Source organism: Muntiacus reevesi, chromosome 1 (genome assembly GCF_963930625.1).
Source record: "Muntiacus reevesi chromosome 1, mMunRee1.1, whole genome shotgun sequence".
Classification (NCBI taxonomy): domain Eukaryota; kingdom Metazoa; phylum Chordata; class Mammalia; order Artiodactyla; family Cervidae; genus Muntiacus; species Muntiacus reevesi.
Window position 1 is genome coordinate 160,545,714 of NC_089249.1, and position 24,737 is coordinate 160,570,450.

The following is a 24,737-nucleotide window of genomic DNA, read 5'->3' on the forward strand; positions in this document are numbered from 1 at the left end:
GTAAGACCCCTGAAAAGCAGTCAGGTTAGACTCCAGAAGCCAGGTAGAGTTGGGAAGAGGGTGGGCTTCATAAGTGACCTCTGGACAGTTCCTCTGCTATATCAGGATGAAAGGCAAGGACTGGCCCAGGTGCAGGGGGCTGGCTTCTGTGTTTCCGGTGAAGTAGGAGACAAGATTGTGTGGGTGAGGCAGTCAGGGATGATGTTGGGGGTAAGGGTTAGAGAGTTGTGGAAAGTAGAGAAAATGTGAAATTGTCAGTAAGGAAAAAGAGAGCGTGCACACTGATCAGGCACATAGAAAATGGGGTGGTGTTTATACACCCAGGTGTGGTTGATGGCTCTGATTTTATGAGTCACATGAATCTGTAAGGGTACAATTTTCTCTAGTCACACTCAGCCCAGATGCAGGCTTAAAGAAGGCAGAGTTTGGTTTTTCCATGCAAGGGTGATGGGAGGAAAAGAGAACAAGAGAGTTGAAACTACTGGCAAGAAAGGACTGAGATGATGGACTGTGGAATCCAGGCTCCAAAGTGAGGTGTATCAGTTATGTTGCCTGGACAAAAACTACTTGGTATGTACCCAATAGCCATTGACTTTCTTCCTCATTAAATAGAGCCCCTGGATAATTAGGGGCAACATGGTGTACCCAGTTAAATACTACTTTCTTTTTTTAAGTTTCTCATACAACTAGATGTTTATATCTCTGAGTTCTGGCTAGTGAGATAAAAAGAAAGTCCCCCAGTGTGTGTGGGACTGAACACACTGAACAGGCTTGTCCCTTTCAGGGGCAATACTGAAAGGGAAATGGCTCAGCTGAAAAGTACATTAGTCTTGCTTTTTTTCCTTCTTCCTCTTTCCTAAAATGTGGATGTGATGGTTGGAGCTTCAGCAGCTATTTTGGACCATGAGATAATCTAGAAATTGGAAGTGACATTGCTAAGAAGGGCACAGGTGAAAGAAGAAACTGTGAGTGAGTCTGTTGACTTTGTGTTGCTGTGGGACTTTGAAAAAGTCTACTTAAATTGCATGTCACATACATAAAAATCCTTTCTCAGTAAACTTGTATTTTTTTCCCTCTGTTTTCTCCTGGGTTCCCATCTAAGCTTGACTTTTTTTAGCCTTTATGGTAACATGGCCTGTATCCTGAGATATAGCAGGAGACAGTTTGAGCAAATATTTTAAGAGAACATAACAGGGGTTACCAGTTCCCTAGCCTCAAATAGTGCCCTTGCTGCCCTTTGCCTCCCCCGATTTGTTTTCTCTCTCTTTCCTGCCTTTACATTCTGTATCAGTTACTATGTTTTTGGCTATAAGAAAAAGAAAACCCAACTTAAATCTTAAAAAATAAGAGGGTTTATTACATCATAAGAGAGGTAAGGTTATCCTAGGGTTGGTTCATTTAGCATCTCAGCAGTGTCATCAAGGACCCAGGTATTTTTGGTTTTTGTTTTTCATTTTTCTGTTCTTTTATCTTCAGCATGTTCTTCACAGACTAACTGCCCTCAAGGCTGGAAGATGGCTTCTTTGGTTCCAGATAGATGTACAGACATGAAAATGTCCAGCCAGAATATAAAGGACTATTTCCCCCTCATGCTTCTCTTCTTAAGAGTCAAGAAATTTTCCTTGAAGGTCTTTCAGCAAACTTACCATCATACCCCAGTAGCCAGAATGCTTGGCCGCTCCTAAACCCATGACTGGAGACGGGGTAGGATCCCCACAAATGGCGCAGACTCTGGGGGTTCCCCCTGGGTCAGGGAGGGAGGAGTGGGCTCCACCAGCTCTGCAGAGAGGGAGTGGCTGTTGGATAAGCAGTCAACAGTGGACAGAGGAGAAAGGTGAAGACAGGAAGGGGATGTACCTGAAGAGATTAGGGATCTGAATGGTTTTGAGGTTCCAGTGAGGGGGAAGAAAAAGCATATTATTATCAGTAATTGGGGATATATGAATTTAGTATTTCAGAGGAAGAACAGTAAAGGATGTTAACAAGGTGGAGGGTGTGACTGTGGAAATGGGTGAAAATAAGACATAATGGAGATGGTTGTTAGTGCCAACGACAAACACTAAGAGGCTGGCAGCAAGGTTCTCAAACGACAGGATGCAGAGGCCATGACAGGCGGGGCTCCCGGGAGGGAGGTGGCCGTGGTCTGTGTCAATAGCGCATGCGCACAGGACAGACTTCAGATAGGCTGCTGGCCTGTGGGGTCTGGGGCCAGGTCATAGGTGCCTGGGGCATGCAGACAAGCAGCCTAACCTCTCTGTATCCTGGGTGTTCATTTTGGAAAGAATCTGCCCTCACTGGTCAGGCCATTCTGGAAGGAGGTGAAGCCCCATCACCTTCCCACTGGAGCCACGCCATGAACCCCAGAAGACAGTTCCACAGGAGACCCCTAGGGACAGGCTCAGGTGAGAGCTTGGTTGGGGCAGAAGAGGCTGCCAGGCATCGCAGGTGTGCCCAGCAGTTCTTAGTGGCCACTTCTTCCCTGCTCCCCTCCCACCCCAGGCCTTCTTCACTTGGCCTTAGGTTATCAAGCACTTGTAGCCATGGTGTCCAGAGCCAAGAGGAAGGTGAGGATTCTTGGCCCCTCTACCCTGGTGGGGTCTTGTCTGGGGACGAGTGGGGGGAGGCGGGCACCCATTGTAATGGCCAGAGCAGCCGCCCTGTTACTACGGCGTATTTCACTTTTAATTCTGACATATAATGTAATGATCTTTTTTAAGGCCCGATGATATTATCTGCCTGACTAGATTATTGAGTCTTCATCATCTCCAGATAAATTTATGGCCAGGACGAGGCTCAGGATTTATCATCAGTCAATAGAGCTCGATACTCTAACAAGGCGTGTAATAAGATATACATATTTAATGATCCAAGGGGAGGAGCGCTAATGGGAGCCCAGAGTGACTGGTCCACGGGGCTGGGGCTCTGCCCTGGGGCTGCCATAGCTGGAGGGGCGTGGATGTGGTCTCTGCCCCATGGTCCCCAACTCAGGACTGCCTCAGTCTCCTCCTGTCAAGACCCTGAGGGAGAGGCAGACAGGGAAAGGATGAGGCAACAGGGATAGTGTCAGAGCTGGGCCTGAAGGGTGTACATACGCCCCAGTGGGAACTCCTTTCCCTGCTCCCAGGCCTCGGAGGGCTTTGGGGTGTCCTTAGACCTGTACGCCTGGGCCCCTGAGCGGGCGGGCCCACAGAGGGAGGGAGTGCCGGGGCTGGTGTGCCCAGCCCGCGCTGATGGTGACGGATGGTTTTTCATTACAGCCTCTCAGGTCCTGCCCGCGCCCTGTGTGGAAATTCTATTTATTCCCTAATTTGTAAAAATTCCCTCTTTATCTGATCCCAATCAGGGCGGGGTAATTGGCTCTCTGGGGCAGCGGCTGGGGTCCTTGATGAAGAGCTATGTGGATGTACCCGGCCCGGCCCCCGCCCGGCCCGCCACCAGGGCCCACAATTAATAATGATTTGCAAATGGCAGACAAGCAATAACACAGAAAGATGTGGCGTCCGCGCTGCCTCTTCATTTCCTCCCCTCGCAGATATAAATGGCCACAGAACAAAAACCCAGCACTATAAATTCTGGAATTAGTTATTCACCGGGATAAATGGGGCCTGGAGCCACCCGCCCCTCTCTCCCGCCACCCTTCTTGCCTACTTTGCCCGATCCGGGTCTGTCCCCAGGTGCGTTCCTGAGCCTGGCCCCTGACTCAGTCCTCCACTTCCTCCTAGACCCTTCTCTCCCACTGCAGCTCCCCTTCCTCTGTGGCCTGGAATTGGGAGAGGACACCTGGGTCTGCAGCTTCCTTGCTTCTGCCTCTCTTCATTGACCTCTGGCTGCCCGATGGGGGCGCCTGTCCCCACACTCCACTGGGGTTTGAATGGAGTTGATGTGTCCTGCCAGGCCTGGGAGTCTGGACCCAGGTTAGTCTTGGGTGCCTTTGGCGTTTGGGACCTGTCCCGTCATCTGCCTGGCCAAGTCTGAGTCAGGCTCCTGGTGGCCACATGTCAGTGGCCTACAAGTGATTCTGTGCTTACTGGTCAGGCTGTCTCGGGCTGTTGGCACAGGCGTTTCCAGGCACTGTGCCCTCTCGGCCAGGCGCATCCTCTCCCCGCCCCCCAAGTGGCTGCGAGCTGGCGGGTAATGGGCGTGTAATGGCCTCATTTCCATGCCCGGCCTCCAGGAGCGGCGGTAAGTGTTTGATTGCCTTAATTTCCAAACACATCATTATCCCAGCTTTACCAGCGCTTAATAAACACTTTATGAGGATTTTTTTAAAAACATCTTCGGTCCGCATACTTCTCTGAAGTGATAAACTCTAATTAAGTCTAATATTTAAAAATATGGTAATGGTGAGTTGTTTGAATAAGTGGACTGCATTTCTGTAATTTCATTATTACGTAAAACACGCTAATTATTTGGAGCGCGCTTATTACGGAGAGAGAAATCGCCTGCTAATCAAGATGAAATTGCCTTTTCCCCTTATTGTGGAACCACCGTCATCCTTCACCATCAGCCCTGTGGCACCTCCAGGCACCTCGGTGGGGTGGAGGGGGGTTGTGGGGGGCGGGGCTGGAAGAAGGGGTCACTTTGGAGTTGAGGCTAAGAGGGCCCTGTCTGGGGGGAGGGGAGGGAGCTGCAGGAGCCGTGTTGGTGGGGAGAAGGAAATCTGTGTCTGGGGTGGGGGTTTTCCAGTGGGCCAAGGTCACCCTGTCTGTGGGTCCAGGGGACTGTGTGGGCTGTGTCTGGGACAAGGAATGGGAGTTGGGGAATGGCAGAGTCTTTCTGTTGGAATAACAATATTATCATTGGATACTATTGGAATAACACTACCAATACTACTACTAATAATTAACCCAGTCACTGTTTTAAGCACTTCACAAATAAAAACTCATTTCATCTTTTTAACAACCCTTTGAGGGAAGTAGTTGCTATAATTATCATTATTATTCCCATTTTAGAGAAGAATCTGAAACAGAGAGGTTAAATAAAGTACAGTAAGCTGCACGTGTTCACACAGTTGTCCAGTGGTGGAGTCTGGATTCGAACCCAGAATCTAGGGGTACACAGGGGCCCCCTGCTGGCTTAGTCCTGCATTCCCTGCCTTGGCCTCCTCGTCTTCTGAGCTCCCATTTGCTGTTGTACCCTGAACTGCACCCAGCCGCCAATTTAGCAATAAAAACATAGTATGCCAGTTAAGTTAGGGTTTCAGATAAGCAGCGAATAACTTTTTAGAGTAAGTACGTCCCACGTGGGGCTGGGAACGAATTTGCTCTGGCAGTCACACTGACCCTTTGTGCTCAGGCATGCTGTGGCCAAGACGTCCTAGCAGAAGGAGGCAGAGACAGGATGAGGTCTAGAATGTTGACCTGTGCCAGGTTCTTGCCGTCGTCTTTGTCGTGGTTCCTGCTCCTGGCGCTGTTCCCTCCACCCATCTTGTGGGTCCCTGCGCTGTGTGCTCCGGCCCTTCCCCCCCGGCCCCTGGAGCTCACTCATACAGGGTGTCGCCACGCTGAGTGTTTTAGGCAGGGGACCCCAGGTTGTGTCTGAGTCTTCCTTTAGGCCTCACGGCCTCGTGAGGTCAGCAGCTTGGTACCCTTCTGCTCCGGGTATCCTCTCAATATGATTTGCCTCTTTGATCATTTCATGTTCATTCTCTTTCCTGGCTCTGACAGATCCACATATGGAAATTGTATATATGATAGAGGGATCATTTCAAAAGTGTGGGGCAGGTGTGGACAGTTCAGTCAGTGGTGATAAGACAGCTGGCTAGCCACTAGGGGAAAAAGCAAGTTAGATCTTCTACTCACCGCATACAAAAATAAATTCCAGGCAGACTAAAAAGTCAAAGTTTTTATAAACAAAGTATTAGATGAAAATATATGATAGTTTTCTAGTAACACTGGGATAGGGAAGGCCTGTTTAAGCAAGCTACAATGCCCAAAAGCCATAAAAGAAATGTGGTCCCCAAAAAGTTTAGTTGCCCCATAGAAGTCTCAAGGCTTAATACATCTGAAGCTGAGTTCACCACTGACCTAAACCTGTACTTTCTCCTGTTTGCCTTATTACAGTGAGTAGTACTTAGATCTTAGACTTGTGCCTCCTCCAGCCCTCCCAGTCCCCTCGTTAAGTCTTGCTCATTCTGTTTCCTAAAAATCTCTTGCCTCCATCTGCTTCTCCACATGACCATTATCTCTCCACCTTCATCTCCATCACTGGCCTTGTTCTGGCTCACTGTTTCTGACTTGGACCAGAAATACATAGTACAGTCTGCTAGCTGGTGTCTCTGCCTTCTGGTCAGTCCTCCAGGACCCCTCCAGGCCTCAAAAGATAATTCTGAAACTCAAATCAGAGCCTGTCATGCTCCTCAAACATGTATCTTCACCATCATTCCTAGAAAAAAGAAATTAAAGCTCCTTAGTTTGGCATGCGGGGCTCTGCAGGGGTTCCTCTAGCCGGCCAGTGATGACCTGGCTGCTTCCTCATCACCCCCACCCACCATCTGCTCATCTTAAATTTGGGGGGACACTCCACATTTCCCCTGTGAAAGTGTGCCTGTGCTGTTCACTGTGCCGAGAATACCTCCCCACCTTGCTGGCTAGCCTCCTCTGCATTTTTAATTTCCTCCCAGGAAGCATCTCCTGATCCTTGGACTGAATAAAGTGCCCTTTATGGTGCCTGCTTTTCTCATAGCATTGTAGGTGCAGTCTCTGAAGTTCCTCGAGGGCAGGGAGCTCCAGGGTCTGAGGCTGTGGCCCAGCACGGGTCTGTGCGCCTGGCACACAGGAGGTGTCGGTGTATTTGCTGAATGAATGAGTGTGTGAATAGATGGCCCTCCAAGAGCTTCCTGGGGCCCCTTCCCTCCTGAGGGTGGCCCTGGCCCAGGCTTTGCATCCTGTTCTCTTTCAGTTCCCAGATGGAGCGTGTCAGCCGCAGGGGGCTGCTCTGTGTTAATTTTCACAGGCTGTCCTGAGCGATCTGAGCCACCCTCCACTAGCAGCTCCCTTGCCAAGCAGGTATTTGACTACCCTTGGGCCCAGCCAGCAAGCTCATCCTGTTAAGTGCTGACCCTACTCACCTTTGAGGGATATATGCAACTAGCCCCCCCCCCCCCCCATTACAGCCTTGGCAATATAAAAACATTAAGAATTAATTCCAACATTAAAAATGTTAATGCCCCCCAAAAGATGAGGGCAGTCTTGTCACAAGTTGATCCTGCAGGAACATAAAAACACATTAGTCTTTTAGAATTTGGAAGTGAGGAAGATCTACTCTTAGAAGCCTCCGGTGTGGGCACAAGTTTCCCTGCTCTTGACCCCCCAGAACAGCCTCAGGCTGTTCCCAGTTGCTCAGTGATGGGCCACAAGGTGGGACTGCTGACCCAGGGCTTCGAGCCGACGACTTTCTGGGAGGCCATGTTGTTATCAGGCTCACCCAGAGCTCTATCTGAATTTACTATTAAAAGCCCAGATTTGTGTCTGTGCTGATCAGTGGAGTGCTGACTCTTCGGTCACCTTCCAGAGCTGGAAGCCCAAAACTGCAATAGTACTGACCTGCTGGATGAGCCCACTCTGGGTCTCTCTTCATTATGATAGACCAGTTGCAACAAGTTAGACTCTGGAATCCCTGGTGGAGGAAGTCAGTAGTTAAGAGTTTGTGGCCTGAGTGATAAGTGGTTTCACCAAGGCCCCTAAGTCACCTATGCCACAGATTGTACAGTACACACCTTCTCACCACTGGACCATCCTGAAAACTAGCATCCTTGCCTTCCCATCAAGAGAGGAGATATTCCAAACATAAAGCATGTGCAGACATGTGGTGGTTTCACTCGCTGATTCCTCCCATAACACTCAGGTAGCACCTCTTATCACTCCAGCGAACCTAAAGTTTGGGGAAACTTGGCAGTTGCCACAGGGCAACAGCCAACGAGCGAAGTTAAGACTAGAAACAGGTCTGACTCCAAAACCTACTTTGTCATTGTCAGAAAACAGTAAGTGGCCCCTTGGGGCTGGAATCCGGGGGTTAAGGGTAGAGCGCGGCAGGGGTGAGACCAGAGAGAGCAGGGATCCGGTTTTGCAGGGCTTTAACCTTGAAGTCTAATGAGTGTGTGGACTTCAGGGCAGGGAAGCCACTGAAGAGATTTAAGGAGAAAAGGACTGTGATCAGATTTGTGTAAGAAAGATCACTCTGGCTGTGAGAGAATGGATTAAAGGGGAGAAAGAGAAGCCGCTGCTGTCGGAAGGGCAGGAGATGCTGGGTTCTGGACTGGGAGGTGGTGCCAGAGTGAAGGGAAGAAGATGAGACAGAGGACGACGACAAAGCCTGCAGTTCATGGGTCTCTTTGTATTGGACTGGGGGAGAAGGCAGGATGCCAGGCTTGAATTGGATTTCTTCTGGGACATTTCGGGGTGCCATTCACTGTGATGGAGAACACAGGAGAGTGAAGGAGCTGGGGGGAGGAAACTAGCTCACGGCTGGCCATTTAGTTTGTCTGTGGATCTAGATGTTCCTGAGGTGTCTGGATTTGTGGTCTGGAGCTCAGGAGGCAGTTTTCAGGAGTAGCTGGAGCTCGGGATGTGGATGAACCCCTCCGGGGTGTAGAGTGAGGAGAGGTCAGGGCTGAGACTGGGGCGCGTGGACCTTCGCCCAGCCCCAGACCAGGCACAGGTCAGTGCTTGCCCACTGGATGGCCGGTGGCCTGGGGGGAGGGGCTGGGCACATTCACTTAGGCCAGGGGAGGCAGATTGAGCGATTTGTCCAGCAACGAGGGAGGAGCCAGATGAAGTCAATAGAAAACTAATTTTCTTTTCTGCTGGAAGAAATGAGGTGTGTGGCCGCTGGGTAATTGCAGATAACGAGGGGACTTATTCTTAATATGCACAGTGGCCATGGTCCCCAGAGTGTCAGAGACAGGAAGGACTGGAGGTGCCCTGACAAGGCCAGATTTACCTGGGAAGAAAATCACCCTGTCAACCACAGCTCCTGGACCCTATTGTAAGGCCTTTCTGTCCCACTCCCACACCCGCCCCGCCTGCACAGCCGTTCCTGTTCCATTCCCCTTCCCCCGACTGCCTGGCTCCTCCTGTCACAGCCCCCTCCCCCCACCCCCTACCTCCCCAGACTCGGCGTATACACTAAGGGAGACAAATGACGGGGCGGCAGCTGAGCGGGGTGCGTGTCCGGCCCATAAACCACAGGGATGGGTCACGTCTGGAGTTGCCATGGCCGCCACTACCCACCCATCTGTCTTCGCACTGTTCTGCCTCAGACCAGCCTTCATGGCTTCCCAAATGCCTGGGGTCACCTGTCTGTGCCCACATCCACCCCAGCTGGCTACATTCATTTTGAGCTCTGAGAAATAGGACCTTGTGTGACGTGTCTGCCCTGTGCAGGGTCTGCAGAGCTGGGGTCCAGCTGATGGCATAAGGCTTGGCCTGACCAGACTTGCCCCACTCCCACAGTCATCCTCACTCTGGTCGGTCCCCTTTCCCAGTCTAAGATCCTGGCAAGGAGAGGCTGGGAGCTCACTGGAAGGGGTTGGTCCTTGACAGATACAGGGCCTCCTGACCCCACCTTGACCTTACCACCCCCCCACACCTGATGGTGACATCGACGTCCAATACTTCTGCAGTCCTAGCATCCATCTTGTAAGGGCTGTGGCAGCTGAGGTCCCAGTTGTGTGAGCACCTATGGGGGATGTGGGAGGGGGTGGTGAAGGAAGTCCTGGTCCCTGACCATGACACTGAGGCTCCAGGAGCACCTGCGCCTGTGGCTGCCCGCATCTGGGGTTTGGGATGGTTTTCACCGTGGAGTTTCTCATGGGAATCAATACCGAGGACACTGCCGCCAGGGTCTGACAGGCGCACATGTCTTTAATCTGAGGTACTGCCAGAGTCAGGGTCTGAAGCCTGCCTGGGGAGGAGAGCTTGGGCTGAGCTCCACGGGCTGCCGGCCAGGGCCTGAGAGGACCACAGACCTGGCCCTTCTCTGCCGGCCAGGGCTACACAGAACCCGGCACCCAGGCAGCTGCTGCTGGAGCATGTGAGCCTGGGGCCCCGACTGGAAGTGCCAAGGCTCGTGCCTTGTCACCAGTGATTATGTCCTGGGCTGCGTCTCCCACACACACGCAAGTGCCGGCAAAGTCACCCTGGCCGTGGGCGTGATGAATGGCCGCACAGTAATGAAATGGAGACATCAAGGCGGGTGGCGGGAAGACGGAGTGTGGCGGACGGGCCGTCCCCACGCGGCGGCAACAAGAAGGATCACCCAGCGGCCGGGGGCCGTCAAGGGAGAAATTACACATTTACTCTGCCTTTTTCTTACTGCGACGGCGCCCATACATCACCGCTGGGGCCGGGCGGGACACGCCGGCCAATTTCCAGCATGAATTATGGGACTGAGAGGCCCTGAGACCAGGCTTCCTGCCGACCCAACCTGAAGCTGGAGATGCTGCCACCTGGGGATAGGACCCCCTGGTTTAGAGCCTTTGGCTTCTGAATCAGATACTGCTTCCCACGATACTGTTTAGGAGCACCTGTGGGCCCACAGGGGAAGGATCTGGGGCCCACCTAACTGTCTCCTCTCCCTCCTTTTAGATGACTGCAAGAACATTGCCAACATCATGAAGACACTCGCCTATCGAGGCTTCATCTTCAAGCAGACGTCAAAGCCGTTCTGACTGGCCGAGGATGGGATGGGGCAGGACAGGGTAGCTGCTTGGCCCAGCCCAGAACCTTCCTCTCCCTCACCAGAGGGGCAAAGGGGGAGTGGCACAGCTCTGAGTCCAGAGTGTCCCCCAGCCCGCCCCGTGGGCTTCTGCCCTGGGTAAGGCCTGGCTCCTCGGCCCCTCTGGAACAGACACTTTGTGCCCCTGCCCCCACCTCTCCACCTCAGCCCAGTATCAGCCCCTCCCACTGTGGGCCTGGGCTGGGGGACCTCCTCCTCACCGCCTCCTCCCAGTACACAGGCTTCTGCCGGGGCCACCGAGCCCCCCTGTGCCCCCTCCCATCTGTAGTGCATGGTGTGTGGTGCCCCCAGGGCTCCAGGACAGATCAGGCCCCACCTTGTGTCTGCCCCCGTCCCCGCTGTGAACGTGCCACTGAATAAAGTCGGGGAAATGAGGCCCTGGGTGTGTGTGTGTGTGTGGACGTGGACCAGGTGGTGCCAGGCCTGACGGCATCTGGATGTGTGGGGGGGACAGCACATGCACCAGGCCGCCCTGTGCTCAAGGCCACCAGTATGTAAAGCTGGCATCAGTGGAGTACCTGAGACCCTCTCTGCATGCACACAGAGCAGCGGGGATGGACTGAGCACGAGGCTGTGTCAGAAGCAGCTGGGATGTACAGTCGTTGCTGTGTGCGAACCAACCTGAGTGTACACTTGATCTTAGCCAAAAGGCCAAGGAGCGATTCCAACCTGAGTGTAGAACGATGGGTGTTCCCAGATACAGGAGGTGGGGGAGCTGGTCAGTGGTTAAAGGGCTGCCAAGGGCCTCAGCGCAGGCAAGCCCCAGGGCCACCCCTCCTGGCCACCCTCCCAGCCAGGGGCGTCACAAGTGATGAGAAGGAAAAGGAGGCAGCCCAGTCCAGCTCAGCAGCTCTATTTACACAGCAGCGTCCCACACCCCGTGGGCCTCTCATGGCTTCTTGGCTTTCTTCACAGAAGAGGAGCTGGAGGCTGATTCCCGCCGCTTCCTCTGAGGAGACACAAGGTACTGAGTCAGTGGCTGGACTCGGGTTTGGTGCATATGCTTCATACTCTGAGTCAGGAAGGTGACGCCCACTGGCCACCCACTCATTCTCAGAACCCCTCAGAGTGATGACCCCTGTTTCGGGCACTACAGGGGGCGGGGCCCATGCATGCACGTGCATGTGCTCACTAGCAGGGCCAGCTGCAGCTCTCCTGGTCAGTCCAGCCTCTTACCGAATTGGGCGTGAGGGGTGCGCCCACCACATCGATGATGGCGTCCTTGCTGAGGTCGGAGCCGAGACCAGGTTCAGACGCCGCTGGCTCCGCCGGGGCCGGGGCCGGGCCCGAGGCCGGGGTGGTGGGGCCGCCCAGCACCCCGGCCCGCGCCAGCGCCTCGTGCCGGTGCCGCAGCATCTGCAGTTCGTACTCGCAGTTGGCACAGGCCTGCTTGAGCTCGTAGAGCAGCACAAGGTCGCTCCGCAGCTCATTGAACATGTGCACCAGCTCCTCCGTGGGCGTCGGGCTCAGCTCTACGGGCGGGTAGGAGGCGCAGTGGTGGGAGGCCAGCAGCAAGAACTATCCCCTACTGCCCGGCCTTCATCCACAACCACGCCTGGGGGGGGGCGGGAGTTGGTGGAAGGTCCCTCCTGAGGGGCCCAGCCTCCACACTCACCCACACCCAGCTCCAGCAGCATCTGTTCCAGGGCCTTGATCTTCTTCTGTCCCACAGAGCTGGGCAGCTTCATCTGCAATGACCCAGGCAGCTCAGCTCAAGCGGGATCCTCTCCCGACAAGCAGTTTAGAATGAAAGAGATAAAAGGAATTGGGGGGGTGGGGAGGGCCGGAAGAGAAGGTAACCCCTAGAGGCAGCTCTGGGTCACAGAAGGAAACAAGCAGTGAGCAGAACAGGCTGAAAGCTGTGAGCTCAGCCTGGCGTCCCCTTGAGATCCTGGTGTGTCCGCCTCCACCTGCTCTAGGCCCCCGGCCTACAGTATTGAGGCTGTAGAGCCGAGGGCCCAGACACAGTGAAGAAGGTGACTCACGTACCCGCTGGCTCCGCAATGTGACGCCTGCAGACTTGAAGTCTGGGAACTTGATGCCTGCCGTCTCAGGAACAGCCTGAGGAAGAGTAGTTGTGGAGACCAGGGTGTCACGGGGAGAGGACCCAATGTCAGTCCCAGACCCCCACCCTAAGCTGGGCTGGCTTAAGTCTCCACACCGGCTTCTCAGCCTCCTTTTTCTGGGGGAGCTTCTTCTTGGGGGCCTTGCGTTCCGTGCGCCGCTGCTCGGCAGTGGTGTCTGCCGCTGTGATCAGCTTCTGCAGGTCCTGGCTGCGCTTCTCCCGCTCCTTCTTCCGGGCCTCAATCTTGCGCAGCTCCTGCAGCAGGTACTCCTCCTCCGCCACCTGGGCAAGAGAGATGCTGAGAGGAGTGTGAAACTCAAGGGGCAACGAGGGGAGACAGGGAGACAGAGGGGTGCTGGGCTGTCTGTGAAGGACTCTGAGCAGCAGGGGGTCGTGAGGGAGGGGAGGGCTATGGAGAGCAGGGAGGGTGGCTGGTGAGGGGTGGGACTGGATGGGGTCGGGGCGGGGGCGGTAGGGGAGCTGAGGGCGTGGAGGATGGAGGCAGTGGTCAGGGGGTCTCAGGGCCTGGAGAAGATTCTGTGGGACTCGGGGCTGACCTGCTCTGGGGTCCGGTTATAGAGACGCTCCAGCTGTTCCTTCCGCCGTCGCTCGTGCCCAGCGTCAAATACTGGTATCTTGAGGTCTGTGCCTGGCACGGCCCGCACGTTGGCAAGCTTGGCACAGATGTGGTAGTACCGCTCCTTCAAGTCCTCCACAGAACGCTTCTGAGGACAGACATGGAAAGAGAGAGACAAATGTGTGTGAAAAGGAAGGCATGAAGATAGTGGCCTGTCGGGCCTGAGTGTTGGGCACACATGCAAATACACGGCACCAGCTCACCTTGAACTGCTGGTGGTCATACCGGTCATGGATAACAACAAAACGTAGGTCAAAGCGGCGGCTGAGGTCAAAGAGGTGGTCGGTTTCTGCCTTTGTCCAAGCGTCGTCATGAAGGTAGAGCTGGTACTCCTGCTCTGAGTACACAGGCACCTGCACTGTCTACAGGCGTGGGGGGTGGGGAGGGGGACAGGGGACATGCCCGCGTCACGGCACGTCCTACAAGCTGTAGCCCCATGACCACAGTCCCTCCTGTTTATTGCCAGTCCCTGCGCTGGACAAAAGCAAGTCCTCTGCCTGGGACCCTGCACAGGACCCCTGGAGATGATGTTTCCAGAGCAAGGAGAGAAACTGACAGCTTGACCAAAGGCCCTGGCAGGCTCCAGGACTGTCGCCACCTCTGGATCCACTCCAGGACCAACTGCACAAAACACATGCTCCTGACCCCATGGTTAAGGTCAGGGGTCCACGGGTAAGTGTGTCTGTAGAGTCCAATGGTAGGAGCAGGGCAGATGGCTAAGTTTCAGAGAAAGGCCCAGGAGCCCCTAGCAGGGAACACTTGTCTGAAGCACTCCTGCCACCCAGTGGTGACAAGGGGACTTGCAGCTCCCCAAGCTGGCCAACGTTAAATCCCTATAGAAAAGGCACCTGAATCCTACTCCCAACATAAACCCCCATCCCAACCCCCATGCCCTGTCCCCCAGACCTCCCTCAGGGGAAACAGCACCACCATGGGCTGGGTCTGTCAGTCAGAGACCCCAGGAAGGAGACAGTGCTAGGCTGGACCAGGGAAGTTTCTTAATCAAAGACCACAATGGCTCTCAAAACCCTTATGTCCAGCAGCCTCTTGGACATTTCCTACTGAAGGTCCTACATACATCTCAAACTCAATATGTTCAGGTGATGCATGTTAACTAGATTTACTGGGGTGACCATTTCACAATATATACAAATAGGGGATCATTATGTTCTAAACTGAAGCTTTTATATATATATATATAGCAGTTATACCTCAATAAAAAATTTTAGTATGTTCAGTACTGAGCTCACTGTGCTCCCTTAAACTTCTATCTCCTCCAGTCCAGATCGCAATGTTGGCATCACCCAAGCCAGAACCCTAGAAGGCATCTTTAATTCCTACCTTTACCCTTGAACCCTTCCTCTTTCCCAAATCTGTGGCTTTTACCTCCCAATTCTCCACTGTCATGCCCGTGTCCAGACCATCACTACCTCCTTGCCTGGATAGAGATACAGCCTCCCCACTGGTCTCTCTGCCTCCATTTAATCCTCTTCCGGGCAATTCTCCATCTGCAGCCAAGATGAGACCTCTCTGACACTGCTAAAGGGCAGCCTTTGGACCAGTGCTGCTGCAAACCTGGTCTACAGTAAGTACAGAAATGAGAGTAAGCGTTTAGAAAGCTTTACAACAATTTTACAGCATCATATGCTGCTAAATAACTTAGAAGATACGGACTGATATTTTGTCTTGTCTTATAATTTTACTATCTTTAGTAGTCTCTGATGAATTGGGGAAATTTTTAAAAATGTCCTTTATCACAGATAATTTGAAAAGCACTTTTCTAGCATATGTAACTGATGTTACCCAACCATCCTTTATGAAACCCCTCAAAGGCTCCCTGATACTTTTAAAGTGCCTTCTAGATAATTTTCAAACTTGCCAAGAGCAAGGGTTGTCTGGACCACTTCCTACCTTCTGGGTTCAGCACAGGACCTGCACACTGTAGGTATCAATGAATACTTATTGTACCAACCAGTGACCACACGGTGAGTGACCTGGCCTCCCTCTGCAGCCACTGTCCTTCACGGACCCTAAGTTCCAGCCTAGCGACTAGCAGTTACTGGAATATACCAGGCTCTCCCCCTCAGCCCTTGTTATTCTTGCCTGAAATGCCTTCTCACTTCCACATTCCTTCTACCTAGATAACTTCTCATCTTTCTGATCTCTCTGCAGTTGGTTAGGTATCCCTCCTATGCATTTTAATTTCATTTAATTAAAAAAATATACTCAGGAATAGTGTAGCTGGTTCTGTTCTCAAGAAGCTCATGATCAGGGAACTCGCTGGTGGTCCAAAGGTTAGGAGTTGGCACTTTCACTGCTGGGGCCCAGGTTTGAATCCTGGTTGGGGAACTAAGATCCCACAAGCCACATAGCACAGCCATAAAAATAAAAAGAAGTTCACAGTCAAGCAAGAGAGATCAGCAGATATTTATTAATATCATGGGCCTGTTAGACCTATGCTAGGGACACAATGCTGAGTAAGATGGGCCTTACCTTCTCAGAGCTGACAGTCCAGCTGCAAAACTAATTTAGTACAGTGAGGCAAAATTGATGACAAAGGTATGCCTACGATGTAATGAGTGACACCTGATTCAGCCTGGGACAAGGTTGACAGGGAAGAGATAAATGAGGCCTGGTTCAGTCCTAACGTTAAGTATAATAGCAGTGAACTGGTGAGGGAATGCAGTAGAGAGAATCCTAAGCAGGGGGACCACGTAAACAGTGATGAGAGAGAAATGCCCTGAAGCATCAGGACACATTAAGGGAACAAGAAAAGGGCAAGACAGGGAAAGGCCTGAGAGAGCCTGGAGAGTCAGCAGAGGTGAGCTGCTGCAGGCCTATGCGCCCACTAAGGAGTCTGGAATTCATCCTGTGGGTGATGGGAGCCAGAAAGGTTAGTTTTAAAGAGAGGAGTGAGATGGTCATGATTCTCTTCTACAATGACCACCCTGGCAACAGTGAAGGCAGGGGGTGAACTATGAGCTTGGGAGACCAACTGGCAGGTTTAAGAAATAACCCAGGTAGGAAGTGAAGAGGCCTGAAATAAAGCAGCAGTGGCAGAAGGTAAAGAAAAGGGCAAAGATTTGAGAGGCTTTAAACATCACAGGTTGTGACAACTGGCTGTAAGGGGTGAGGGAAGATGCTGTCACAGGTAACTCCTATGTTGCTGGCTTGAGCAAGAAACCGGCTGGAGAGTCACAGACTGAAAGCGTGACCCCAGGAATGAGCAGCATTGGCAGGAAGATGGTTAGTTTACTTTACTTCAGCTTCATTCTCCACCCATAATCAGCACAATCTTTCTAAAATTCAAATCTGATCTTGACCATTCTACTTAAAACCTACTAGTGGCTCCCCAAAGACATCAGCACAAAGCCCATTCCTAAGTCTGGCTGCCAAGCCCTGCCTGACCCAGCCCTGCCAGCCTCTCAGGCCTCTTCTCCCACCATGTTCTGTCCTGGACTTCAGGCTTCATCAACAGGGAAATTCCCACAGCATCCCATACACATGACTGGTTTTTATTTATGTCTTTGCTCACAATGACGCCTCCGCCTGAACAAGTGACTGTACTTCTTTCCTACTATTACCTGGTGATATCCTTTAAGAGTCAATTCAATACTTCAGGGCCCAGAATCCCACGCCTGGGCAGCTATCTGGAGAAAACTCTAATTTCAAAGATACATGCACCCTCTGTTCACAGCAGCACTATTCACAATAGCCGAGACATGGAAGCAGCCTACATGCCCGCTGAGAGTGAAGAGGTAAGGAGAGCTGGTGTGTACACACAGTGGAGTACTGCTCTGCCGCATAGAAACATGGATAATGCCATCTGCAGCAACACAGATGCAACCAGAGAGGTCAGACAGAGAAAGACAAAGATCATATGATATCACTATACGTGGAATCCAAATATGATACACACGAGCTTATTTACAAAACAGAAATAGACTCACATACACAGGAAACACATTTACGGTTCCCAAATGGGGATGGGGGCAGAATAAATTAGGAATTTGGGATTAGCAGATACAAACTACCATATATAAAACAGATAAAAAAGGCCTTACTGCATAACACAGGGAACTATATTCAATTAACTTGTAACAACCTAAAACGGAAAAGAATAATTTTCTATATATATCTATATATATACACACACATATATAGTTTAGTTGCTAAGTCATAGCCAACTCTTGCAACCCCATGAACTCTAGCCCATCAGGCTCCTCTGTGCATGGAATTTCTCAGGCAAGAATACTGGAATGGGTTGCCATTTCCTTCTCCAGGGTATCTTCCCAGGCCAGGGATCGAACCTGCATCTCCTGCACTGGCAGGTGGATTCTTTACCACTGAGCCACAAGGGAACTCCTGGCATGGAGTAATATTTACAAAACACAAAATGAACATTCTTTTGTCTTCACCTTGAATTGTCTCGTTAACCTTTCCTCCCCCACCTCAAACCTCTTACCTCTTGGATATCCCTTTTCACTCTTACATCTCCAGCCTCTCCCTCCACTGGACCTGAGGGGCCTAAGATGGTGGTGAGGTGGAGAAAAAACAATTTGGGGGTGTGGGAGAGAATGATGGGTCACACCTGGACATGCTGAGTCTGAGAAGCCTGTGAGCCATTCAGGGGAACGTGTCCAGGTGCAAGTGGATGTACTGGCTGAGGGGAAAGAAGTCAGGGCTTGGGAGTCCAGCTATAAGCCCCTTGGGCTATCAGGCTCAAAGACGAGGCTGCTCCAAGCTGCAGGGACTGGGGTCCGTATTGTGCAGTGGCTGAAACAATGGCCGAGAGAATCTTAGCCTAGCCCAGCTCTGTTTCTCACTGGCTGGGTGAGTCTGGGTGGGGCCCTGCTCCATCTGAGCCTCAGTCATCTAAACCAGAGATAAATCAGCGTGGACGAGGCTGCTGGTACAGAGAATGAAGGAGATAGGCAGATGTCATTTATTACAGAAACCATAAGCAGGCCTCATGATGAGATGTATCACTGAGGTCTAGCTCAAATCCCAGCTTCTCAGAGAGGCCCTCCCTGACCACGCTAACTAAATTAGGCCTCCCCTACATCTACAAGTTCACTCTTTATCTCATTTCATATCCTGGTTTCATTTTATTGATTGCTCCTATCTGAAAGAATCCAACTTATTTGTTTCCACATTTGTTGTATGTCTTCCCTACTTTCTTTGTCCTGTTGTTGATTGAAATAATATGAGTGCTAAAGGAGGAGGATTAGTTAAGGATGAGTCCCAAATTTCTGGTTTGGGTAACTGGGTGGATGGTGGTGTCATTCACTGATGCGGGGAACAGGTTTAGGGGTGGGGAACAGAGGGAAGATAGGAAGTTCTGCTCACGGGAATCCACTTGATCTGAAGTGCCTGTGGGGCCTTTAGGGAGAGAGGTAAGCAAATGACTGGATATATGGGAACTGCTGCTCCGGACTGGAGATATTAAGCTGGGGTTAGTAACATACAGAGGGTAACTGAGATCATGTTGTAAATGAGACACACTAGGGAGAAAGTAGAGAGTGAGGAGAGTAGAGCACCTAGGACATAGCTCTGAAGAATAGCAACAACTGAAAGGCCAAGGCAGCACATCAAAAATCAGAGCAGGGCTAGGAGAGGACAGGGTCCCATGGGCAGAGAAGACCCTGAAGGCATGTGTCCCAAGGGCTGAGTGAGCAAACATGGTCAAGACCTGGTCTGAGAGTGCCTCTGGAGACAACCAGGAGACTGGAGAGCTCAGGCATGTGGCTCAGAGTAAGTGGGCACACCCTTGGCCTATGTCCCCACAGTGGTGGCTCACCTTATTGAACCTGGCGAAGGGGTAGTCCTTGCCCTCCTCTGCTGCCCTTCGCCAGTGGAAGAACATGGCTCCATCCTTGCGGGCTGGGTTGGTGAATGGCATCCACTTCCAGGGCCGCACCTTCTTGGAGCCCAACTTGGCCTTCACTGTGCGGTAGCCTTGACCAGTGTCACTGGGTAGCAGTGGGGGTGCATCCCTGGGAGCAGGGTTTAAGGAGGTGAGAGATTATAGAGTCAGAAGGTGTGAAGAGAGCCTTTAAACCCAGACTGCTGATCTACCCTAGAGCAAGGAAGTCACATCCTGGAGTGACACCCAAGCTCCTGCATCCTACCAGGCAGGCAAGAGCCCTGGGTGGGGAGGAAACTGGCCGGGAAAATCAGGAGTTAGGGACAGGCAGGTTGGTCAGGGGCCTAAGCCTGGGGCCCTGGGGTTCTAATACTTGCTTCTTGTCAGAGTAGAGCAGTGCATAGACCTCCCGGTGCATGCCCTCGGGCCTCTTGAAGGTCAGTGTCTCCGAGGACTTCTTGGACTTTTTCTGGGGAGGGAAACCACAGGAGAGGAACCACAGCCTAGACTCCCTTTCCTGAAAATTCTTTAGCCTAGCTCAATCCCTGAACTAACCAGCATCTACAGGTACAGCGACACACATTCACACTATGACACATCATGACACACTCTGAAGCTACAGAAACTGACTCGAGGGGCACCTGGGTCTGAGCGGGTCATTCCCCACCACACCTCTAACCTGTCAGAGGAGAAGATACTTTTCCAGTATCTCAGCACGGTCACCCTGATTTGATGCCCCTCCCCCCAATATCCCACACAAGCGTCACACTCTCCAGGTCCTCTCCTACACGTGTCACACCTTCTTGGTTCCCACCACTTTCCACGGGTGTCCCCCTCCTCCGTCCCACCTCACCAAGGTGACACATGCTCTCTATCCCGTTGTGTCACATCTTTTACCGCCCGTCTCACTCCAGTGTGGCACCCATCTTCTGTTGTCACTCCCCCTCACCACTTCACTCCCGCTACCCAACTCCCAGGCACCACTGCTACCTTGTCCGGATTGATAATGTCCTTCTTGCTGATGGTCCCAGAGGCTGCATCTCCCTCTGGACCCCCGAGTTCTAGAATGTCCCGGACATCCGCGCCTGTAGCCATCGCGCCCAAAGGATGGGGGAGCGCCCCGAGGTCAAGGGTCAGTGCCTGAAGAGGGACCAGGCTCAGATCAGGAGGCGGAGCCACTTCAGCCCCAAGTGGGGGAGGGGTGAGGAGGCGGGCCGCGGGCACGACAGTGGCCCAGGGTCAGGTCGGGACCCCGCCAGTGTCCCGTCACCTGAGTCTCCCCAACGGCCCCAGCTGTCTCCTAAGTCTCAGAGCCTCCACACCTAGGGTTCCCGGCTGTGGCCCAGCGGCTCCACTATCTCCTCAAAGCCGCGGACAGAAACTTCCGGTCGTGCGAGCTAGAAACGTGGCCGACAGGAACGCTTCCGGTCTGTGCTAAGCGGAAAGCAAGCCGGCTGGCAACCCAGTATGAAAACTACTGGCCGCTCAGAGCCTGTAATCCACCATGTCTCCCAGGAGCTTGCCGGTTTCTTGGACTGCCTGGGGTTCTGGCATTTTCCCTCTGCGTTGGCATTTCTCTCTGCGTTGCGCCATCGCACAATGAAAAAGGAGTGCACAGCTTTGTGACCTTGGAAGTCGCTTAATTTCTCTGCACTCGTTTCTTCAAAGTGAAAACTGTCATGGTACCTGCGTAGAGGAAGTGCCAATAATCCATATAAAACATTAACACGGTGCCTTTCTCCATTAAATGAATTAGTGGTGTTAATTGCCTCTGTTCATTAAGTGCTAAGTACATGCCAGACATTGTGCTGAGCGTTGAAGAGATCAACCAGACAAGGCAGAGCTTGCCAGGGGGGCTCCCAAGATGGTGTGAGGTGTGGACCCTCGCTTGTACCTCCTCTGATGGGGTTGTCTGTGGGAATTTACTGGAGCCTAGCTTTCTGAAACTTCACTTGTCTGGGAGCTAGCTGCATTAGTGTTGGTTCCAAAGAGGTCCAAGAGCACAGCCCCAAGCAGGTAGCAACTGGAAGAAGTATCCCACAAGGGAAGAAACTTGCTGATCTTCCTGGAGAGAGAGAGAGAGAATTTAAGAGCAGAAGGTCCTGAGGAAGGGCAGAAGGGACAGGGGGAGCAGCTCCTAACTTCAGCCTCTGCAAAACAGCCTGCAGACATGGAGGACTCTGGGCATTGGGCATGGGGATGGAGTGGAGCTTGTAAGGCAGGGGTCCCCAACCGCCAGGATCTAATGCCTGGTGATCTGAGTTGGAGTTGATGTAGTAATAATACAAATAAAGTGCATAATACATGTAATGTGCTTGAAGCATCCCCAAATCACCCCCCACCCCAATCAGTGCAAAAATTGTCTTCCATGAAACTCGTCCCTGGTGCAAAAATGGTTGGGGACCGCTGTTGTAAGGTATTAAGGAGACCAGACCCCAAGCCAGGGGTTTGTCAAAAATCTAGGAGGAGCAGACAGCCCACACAAGTCAGCTATCAATGTTGTATCCTGTTCTGGCTTAGGTAGGGGGAGGGGGAGGCTGCTGTTGCAGCCACAAACCTAGCTAGATCCCAAAAGTTTGGAGAACTGGCCCTAGAGGTACAAACCTTGCCCTGCTTCTGAGGCCTAATTCCTGGGTGAATGCTCTGATCTGTAATCAGTTTCCATGGGAAGCCAGGGTCTTGCAGCACCAAATGCCCACAGGGTTAAGGAACGGTCCTTGGAGCCAGAAATGGACAAAGCAGTGGGAAAGGGTCCTGCACCTCAGCCTCAAACACTTGATTCTGCTTGTAGTTAGTGTTGCTTGATTATTTGTTTAAGATATATCTCTCCTGATAGAATAATTTCTGTGAGGACAAGGATGTGGTACACCAATGTGTATATGTGTTAGGCGTTATTCTAGGCTTTGGAAATGCAGTGGGTGAATGAGATACAAATATTTCCCAATGGGGATCATATCTAGTATATGAACAATAAAATAGATAGTGTAAGTTTCATGGGGACAAGAGCTATGAAAAAAATTAAATAGGGTAATAGGATAGAGGACTAAACATAGTGCGGTCAGGAAAAGTTTCTCGGGGAGCTGAAATCTGAGCTGAGGTTTAAATGATGGAAATAGCCACAAAATACCTGGAGAAAGAGTGTATCAGACGTGAGGAATAACAAGTGCAAAGTCCCTAAAATGGAAGGAACACTGTATGTTGAAAGGACATAAAGAAAAGAGGCTGCTGTGGTGGCCGTTGGGTAAGGAGGGGAAAAATAGGAAGACTTAAGATCAGAGGTACGCACTAGGGGCCACAGTAAGGAGTTTGGGTTTTACCCTAAGAGTAATCATTTGTCTTTCTATCTTGGACATGGTCTGGTTTCTTCCCTTTTCTTGGAGTGCCGCCTTAGCTGCTGTCATTAGGAAATCCCTCAGAATGGCTCTCTCCTTCTTTCCCTTCTCTCTCTCCCCTCCACCCCTGCCCCTCCTTCCCTCTCCTCACCAAGACTATGCACTCCTTAAGTGTGGCACTGGGTTTTCTCATTCTCTGGGCTCTCCCAGCAAGTGGTCATATTCCCTATTTTCAGGGACTTCTTAGAAACTGTGGGGAAGGGAAGGTGGTGTGTGCGTGCTGTGATCAAGACCTGGAGACAATCCATCTGCCCTGGTCTTGCTTGGGTGAATTATGAAGGACGTTTTCCAACTAATAGGACAAATTTCCCATGTTTTGAAATGGGCAAAGAATATGATTAGGAAATTCACACAAGTGTAACAGTCAATAACCATACAGAAAAGCATTCCACCTTACTGGAATTCAGAGTTGAAAAACTGAGAGCTAATCATGAAAAATCATTTTATGCCTATCAAATAGCTAAAACTTGAACATAATTGTGATACCTATTTTTGACAAGGGTGTGGTTGAAATAGGCACCATATTTCTATATACTGTTGGTGGAAATGTACATTGACTTGATTTTATTCATTAGTTTATTCAACAAATAATTGTTTAGTATTTAACTGTAAAGTGAAAGTGAAAGTGTTAGTCACTCAGTAATGTCCAACTCTTTGTGACCCCATGGACTATATAGCCTGCCAGGCTCCTCTGTCCATGGAATTCTTCAGGCAAGAATACTGGACTAGGTATCCATTCCCTTTTCCAGGGGATCTTCCTGGCCCAGGGATTGAACCCGGGTCTCCCACATTGCAGGCAGATTCTTTACCTTCTGAGCCACCAGGGAAGTCATTTAGTTAGGCCATTACATGCCAGGCCCTGTGCCTTAAAGGTTCCAGCCGTCCGGAAGGAAAATGTGATTACTGCCTTCAGCTGTAACATTAAGAGTTGTGCACTTCATCACGTGAACATTGTACCTCAATATAAAGAACCAAGTAGATGGGAACTGGAACTGCTTATGATGCCTGGAGCTCAAGACGACTGCCTCTCCAAAGCATCCTGTGCCCCTGGGGCAAAAGTCAGTGGGGAGCGGGATTGACAAAGTCCAGGGCAAGGAGCTGGAGTACAGGGGTCTCGGCAAGGCCTGTGTGGTCCCCCTCTAGTTCTAGGAGCTGAAGGAAGATGAAAACCTCTCTAGGACGGCTGGAGGGCGCATGTGGCCCCAACACGGAGCAGTCCCAGGACAGTGTGTGTGTGTGTGGGGGAAGCAGAGAGGTGGGGAGAGGGGGGTCGGGCAGGCAAAGTGGAGGGTGGCTCCTTCCTCCCAGGGTGGAGGCTCCTGGGATGTTTTCGGGAGCCCTGCCCCTGTCCCCACCCTCAGAAGTCTCCAGAATTTGCAGTAGATGGAAGAAGCTTCCAACATTCTCCACAAAGGAAAAGATTTCTGTTTTCACACTCGCCTCCCATAGATTCCAGGATTTGTGGGAGGTCTCTCTCTGTACCATTTCAGCTTTTTTAAAATTCTGGCTTTTGCAGGCATCTCCCTTTTCCTTCCCCTGCCAGTTGCATGCTGTCAATTATCAGCTTTCCTAAGCGGACTCTTGTGGTCTATTTTATGTTATTGGGCTTTTTTAATTTTTGGCAGAACAGTGTCCTCAGTTGCCAGAACACTAAGAAATACATTTCTTTTAAGTCACTCCGTCTATAATTATTTCTGTTATAGCAGCTCAAGCTAAGAAATCTTTCTTTTTCTTTTTTCTTTTAAACACATGTATTTTTTTATTTGGTGAGCCAGTCCTTCCAAAATCTGGAGTCGCTTACAAACTTCCTTGTGAAATAATTCTTTTGCTTCCCTACACTAAATAAATAAACAAAAATTAAAGTAAGGAAAAAGAGACCACACCTTGTACCACTCCCCTCAAAGAATTAGAAAGCTTGGTGGCTCTCTTGGGTTTGGAGACCCTGTGTACTATATTTGAGCATGCTGCTCTGACTCATTTATCAGTAACCTGTAGGTTTAGAGAGGAGCCTGGCTCCAAAAGATAGGCCTAGGTTGCAGT

The 24,737-nt window shown here is 51.4% G+C and overlaps 2 protein-coding genes and 1 long non-coding RNA gene across 11 annotated transcripts in view; 1 reads left to right on the top strand and 2 right to left on the bottom strand.

The window, feature by feature from the left end:
- ERI3 (ERI1 exoribonuclease family member 3) overlaps positions 1-11,112 on the top strand; it is a 128,777-nt gene extending 117,665 nt beyond the window's left edge. For all 8 annotated transcript variants that reach the window (XM_065914494.1, XM_065914518.1, XM_065914473.1 and 5 more), the window contains one exon: positions 10,587-11,112. In XM_065914494.1, coding sequence (XP_065770566.1) covers positions 10,587-10,669 — 83 coding nt within the window. In that variant the 3' untranslated portion in view covers positions 10,670-11,112. The remainder of the gene's footprint in view (positions 1-10,586) is intronic.
- Positions 5,263-8,046, bottom strand: LOC136152958 (uncharacterized). Its single transcript, XR_010660303.1, has 3 exons — positions 7,718-8,046; positions 7,545-7,617; positions 5,263-6,384 (listed from the first exon to the last, which is right to left on the bottom strand). It is a non-coding gene; the product is annotated as an uncharacterized lncRNA (long non-coding RNA).
- Positions 11,113-11,214: 102 nt separating the features above from the next.
- On the bottom strand, positions 11,215-20,703 carry DMAP1 (DNA methyltransferase 1 associated protein 1). Of its 2 annotated transcripts, none has more exons than XM_065914452.1 (11): positions 20,576-20,703; positions 20,296-20,445; positions 19,683-19,774; positions 19,240-19,435; positions 13,643-13,801; positions 13,360-13,527; positions 12,899-13,084; positions 12,727-12,798; positions 12,353-12,425; positions 11,914-12,209; positions 11,215-11,686 (listed from the first exon to the last, which is right to left on the bottom strand). In XM_065914452.1, exons 2-11 carry the CDS (start codon positions 20,398-20,400, stop codon positions 11,627-11,629), a joined length of 1,407 nt encoding a protein of 468 aa, XP_065770524.1. In that variant the 5' UTR covers positions 20,401-20,445; positions 20,576-20,703; the 3' UTR covers positions 11,215-11,626. The 2 variants fall into 2 exon arrangements, with proteins under 2 accessions (XP_065770524.1, XP_065770533.1); XM_065914461.1 differs by having other exon boundaries at positions 20,628-20,694.
- Positions 20,704-24,737: the final 4,034 nt, after the last annotated feature.

What these genes read in the sequence shown, in the direction of transcription:
- DMAP1 (XM_065914452.1), bottom strand. Translation starts at nt 20,400, where the DNA reads ATGGCTACAGGCGCGGATGTCCGGGACATTCTAGAACTCGGGGGTCCA. An exon ending in ACATTATCAATCCGGACAAG is followed by an intron (nt 19,775 to 20,295) that starts GTAGCAGTGGTG and finishes TTCCCTCCCCAG; the next exon opens with AAAAAGTCCAAGAAGTCCTC. An exon ending in CCTTCGCCAGGTTCAATAAG is followed by an intron (nt 13,802 to 19,239) that starts GTGAGCCACCAC and finishes CCACGCCTGTAG; the next exon opens with ACAGTGCAGGTGCCTGTGTA.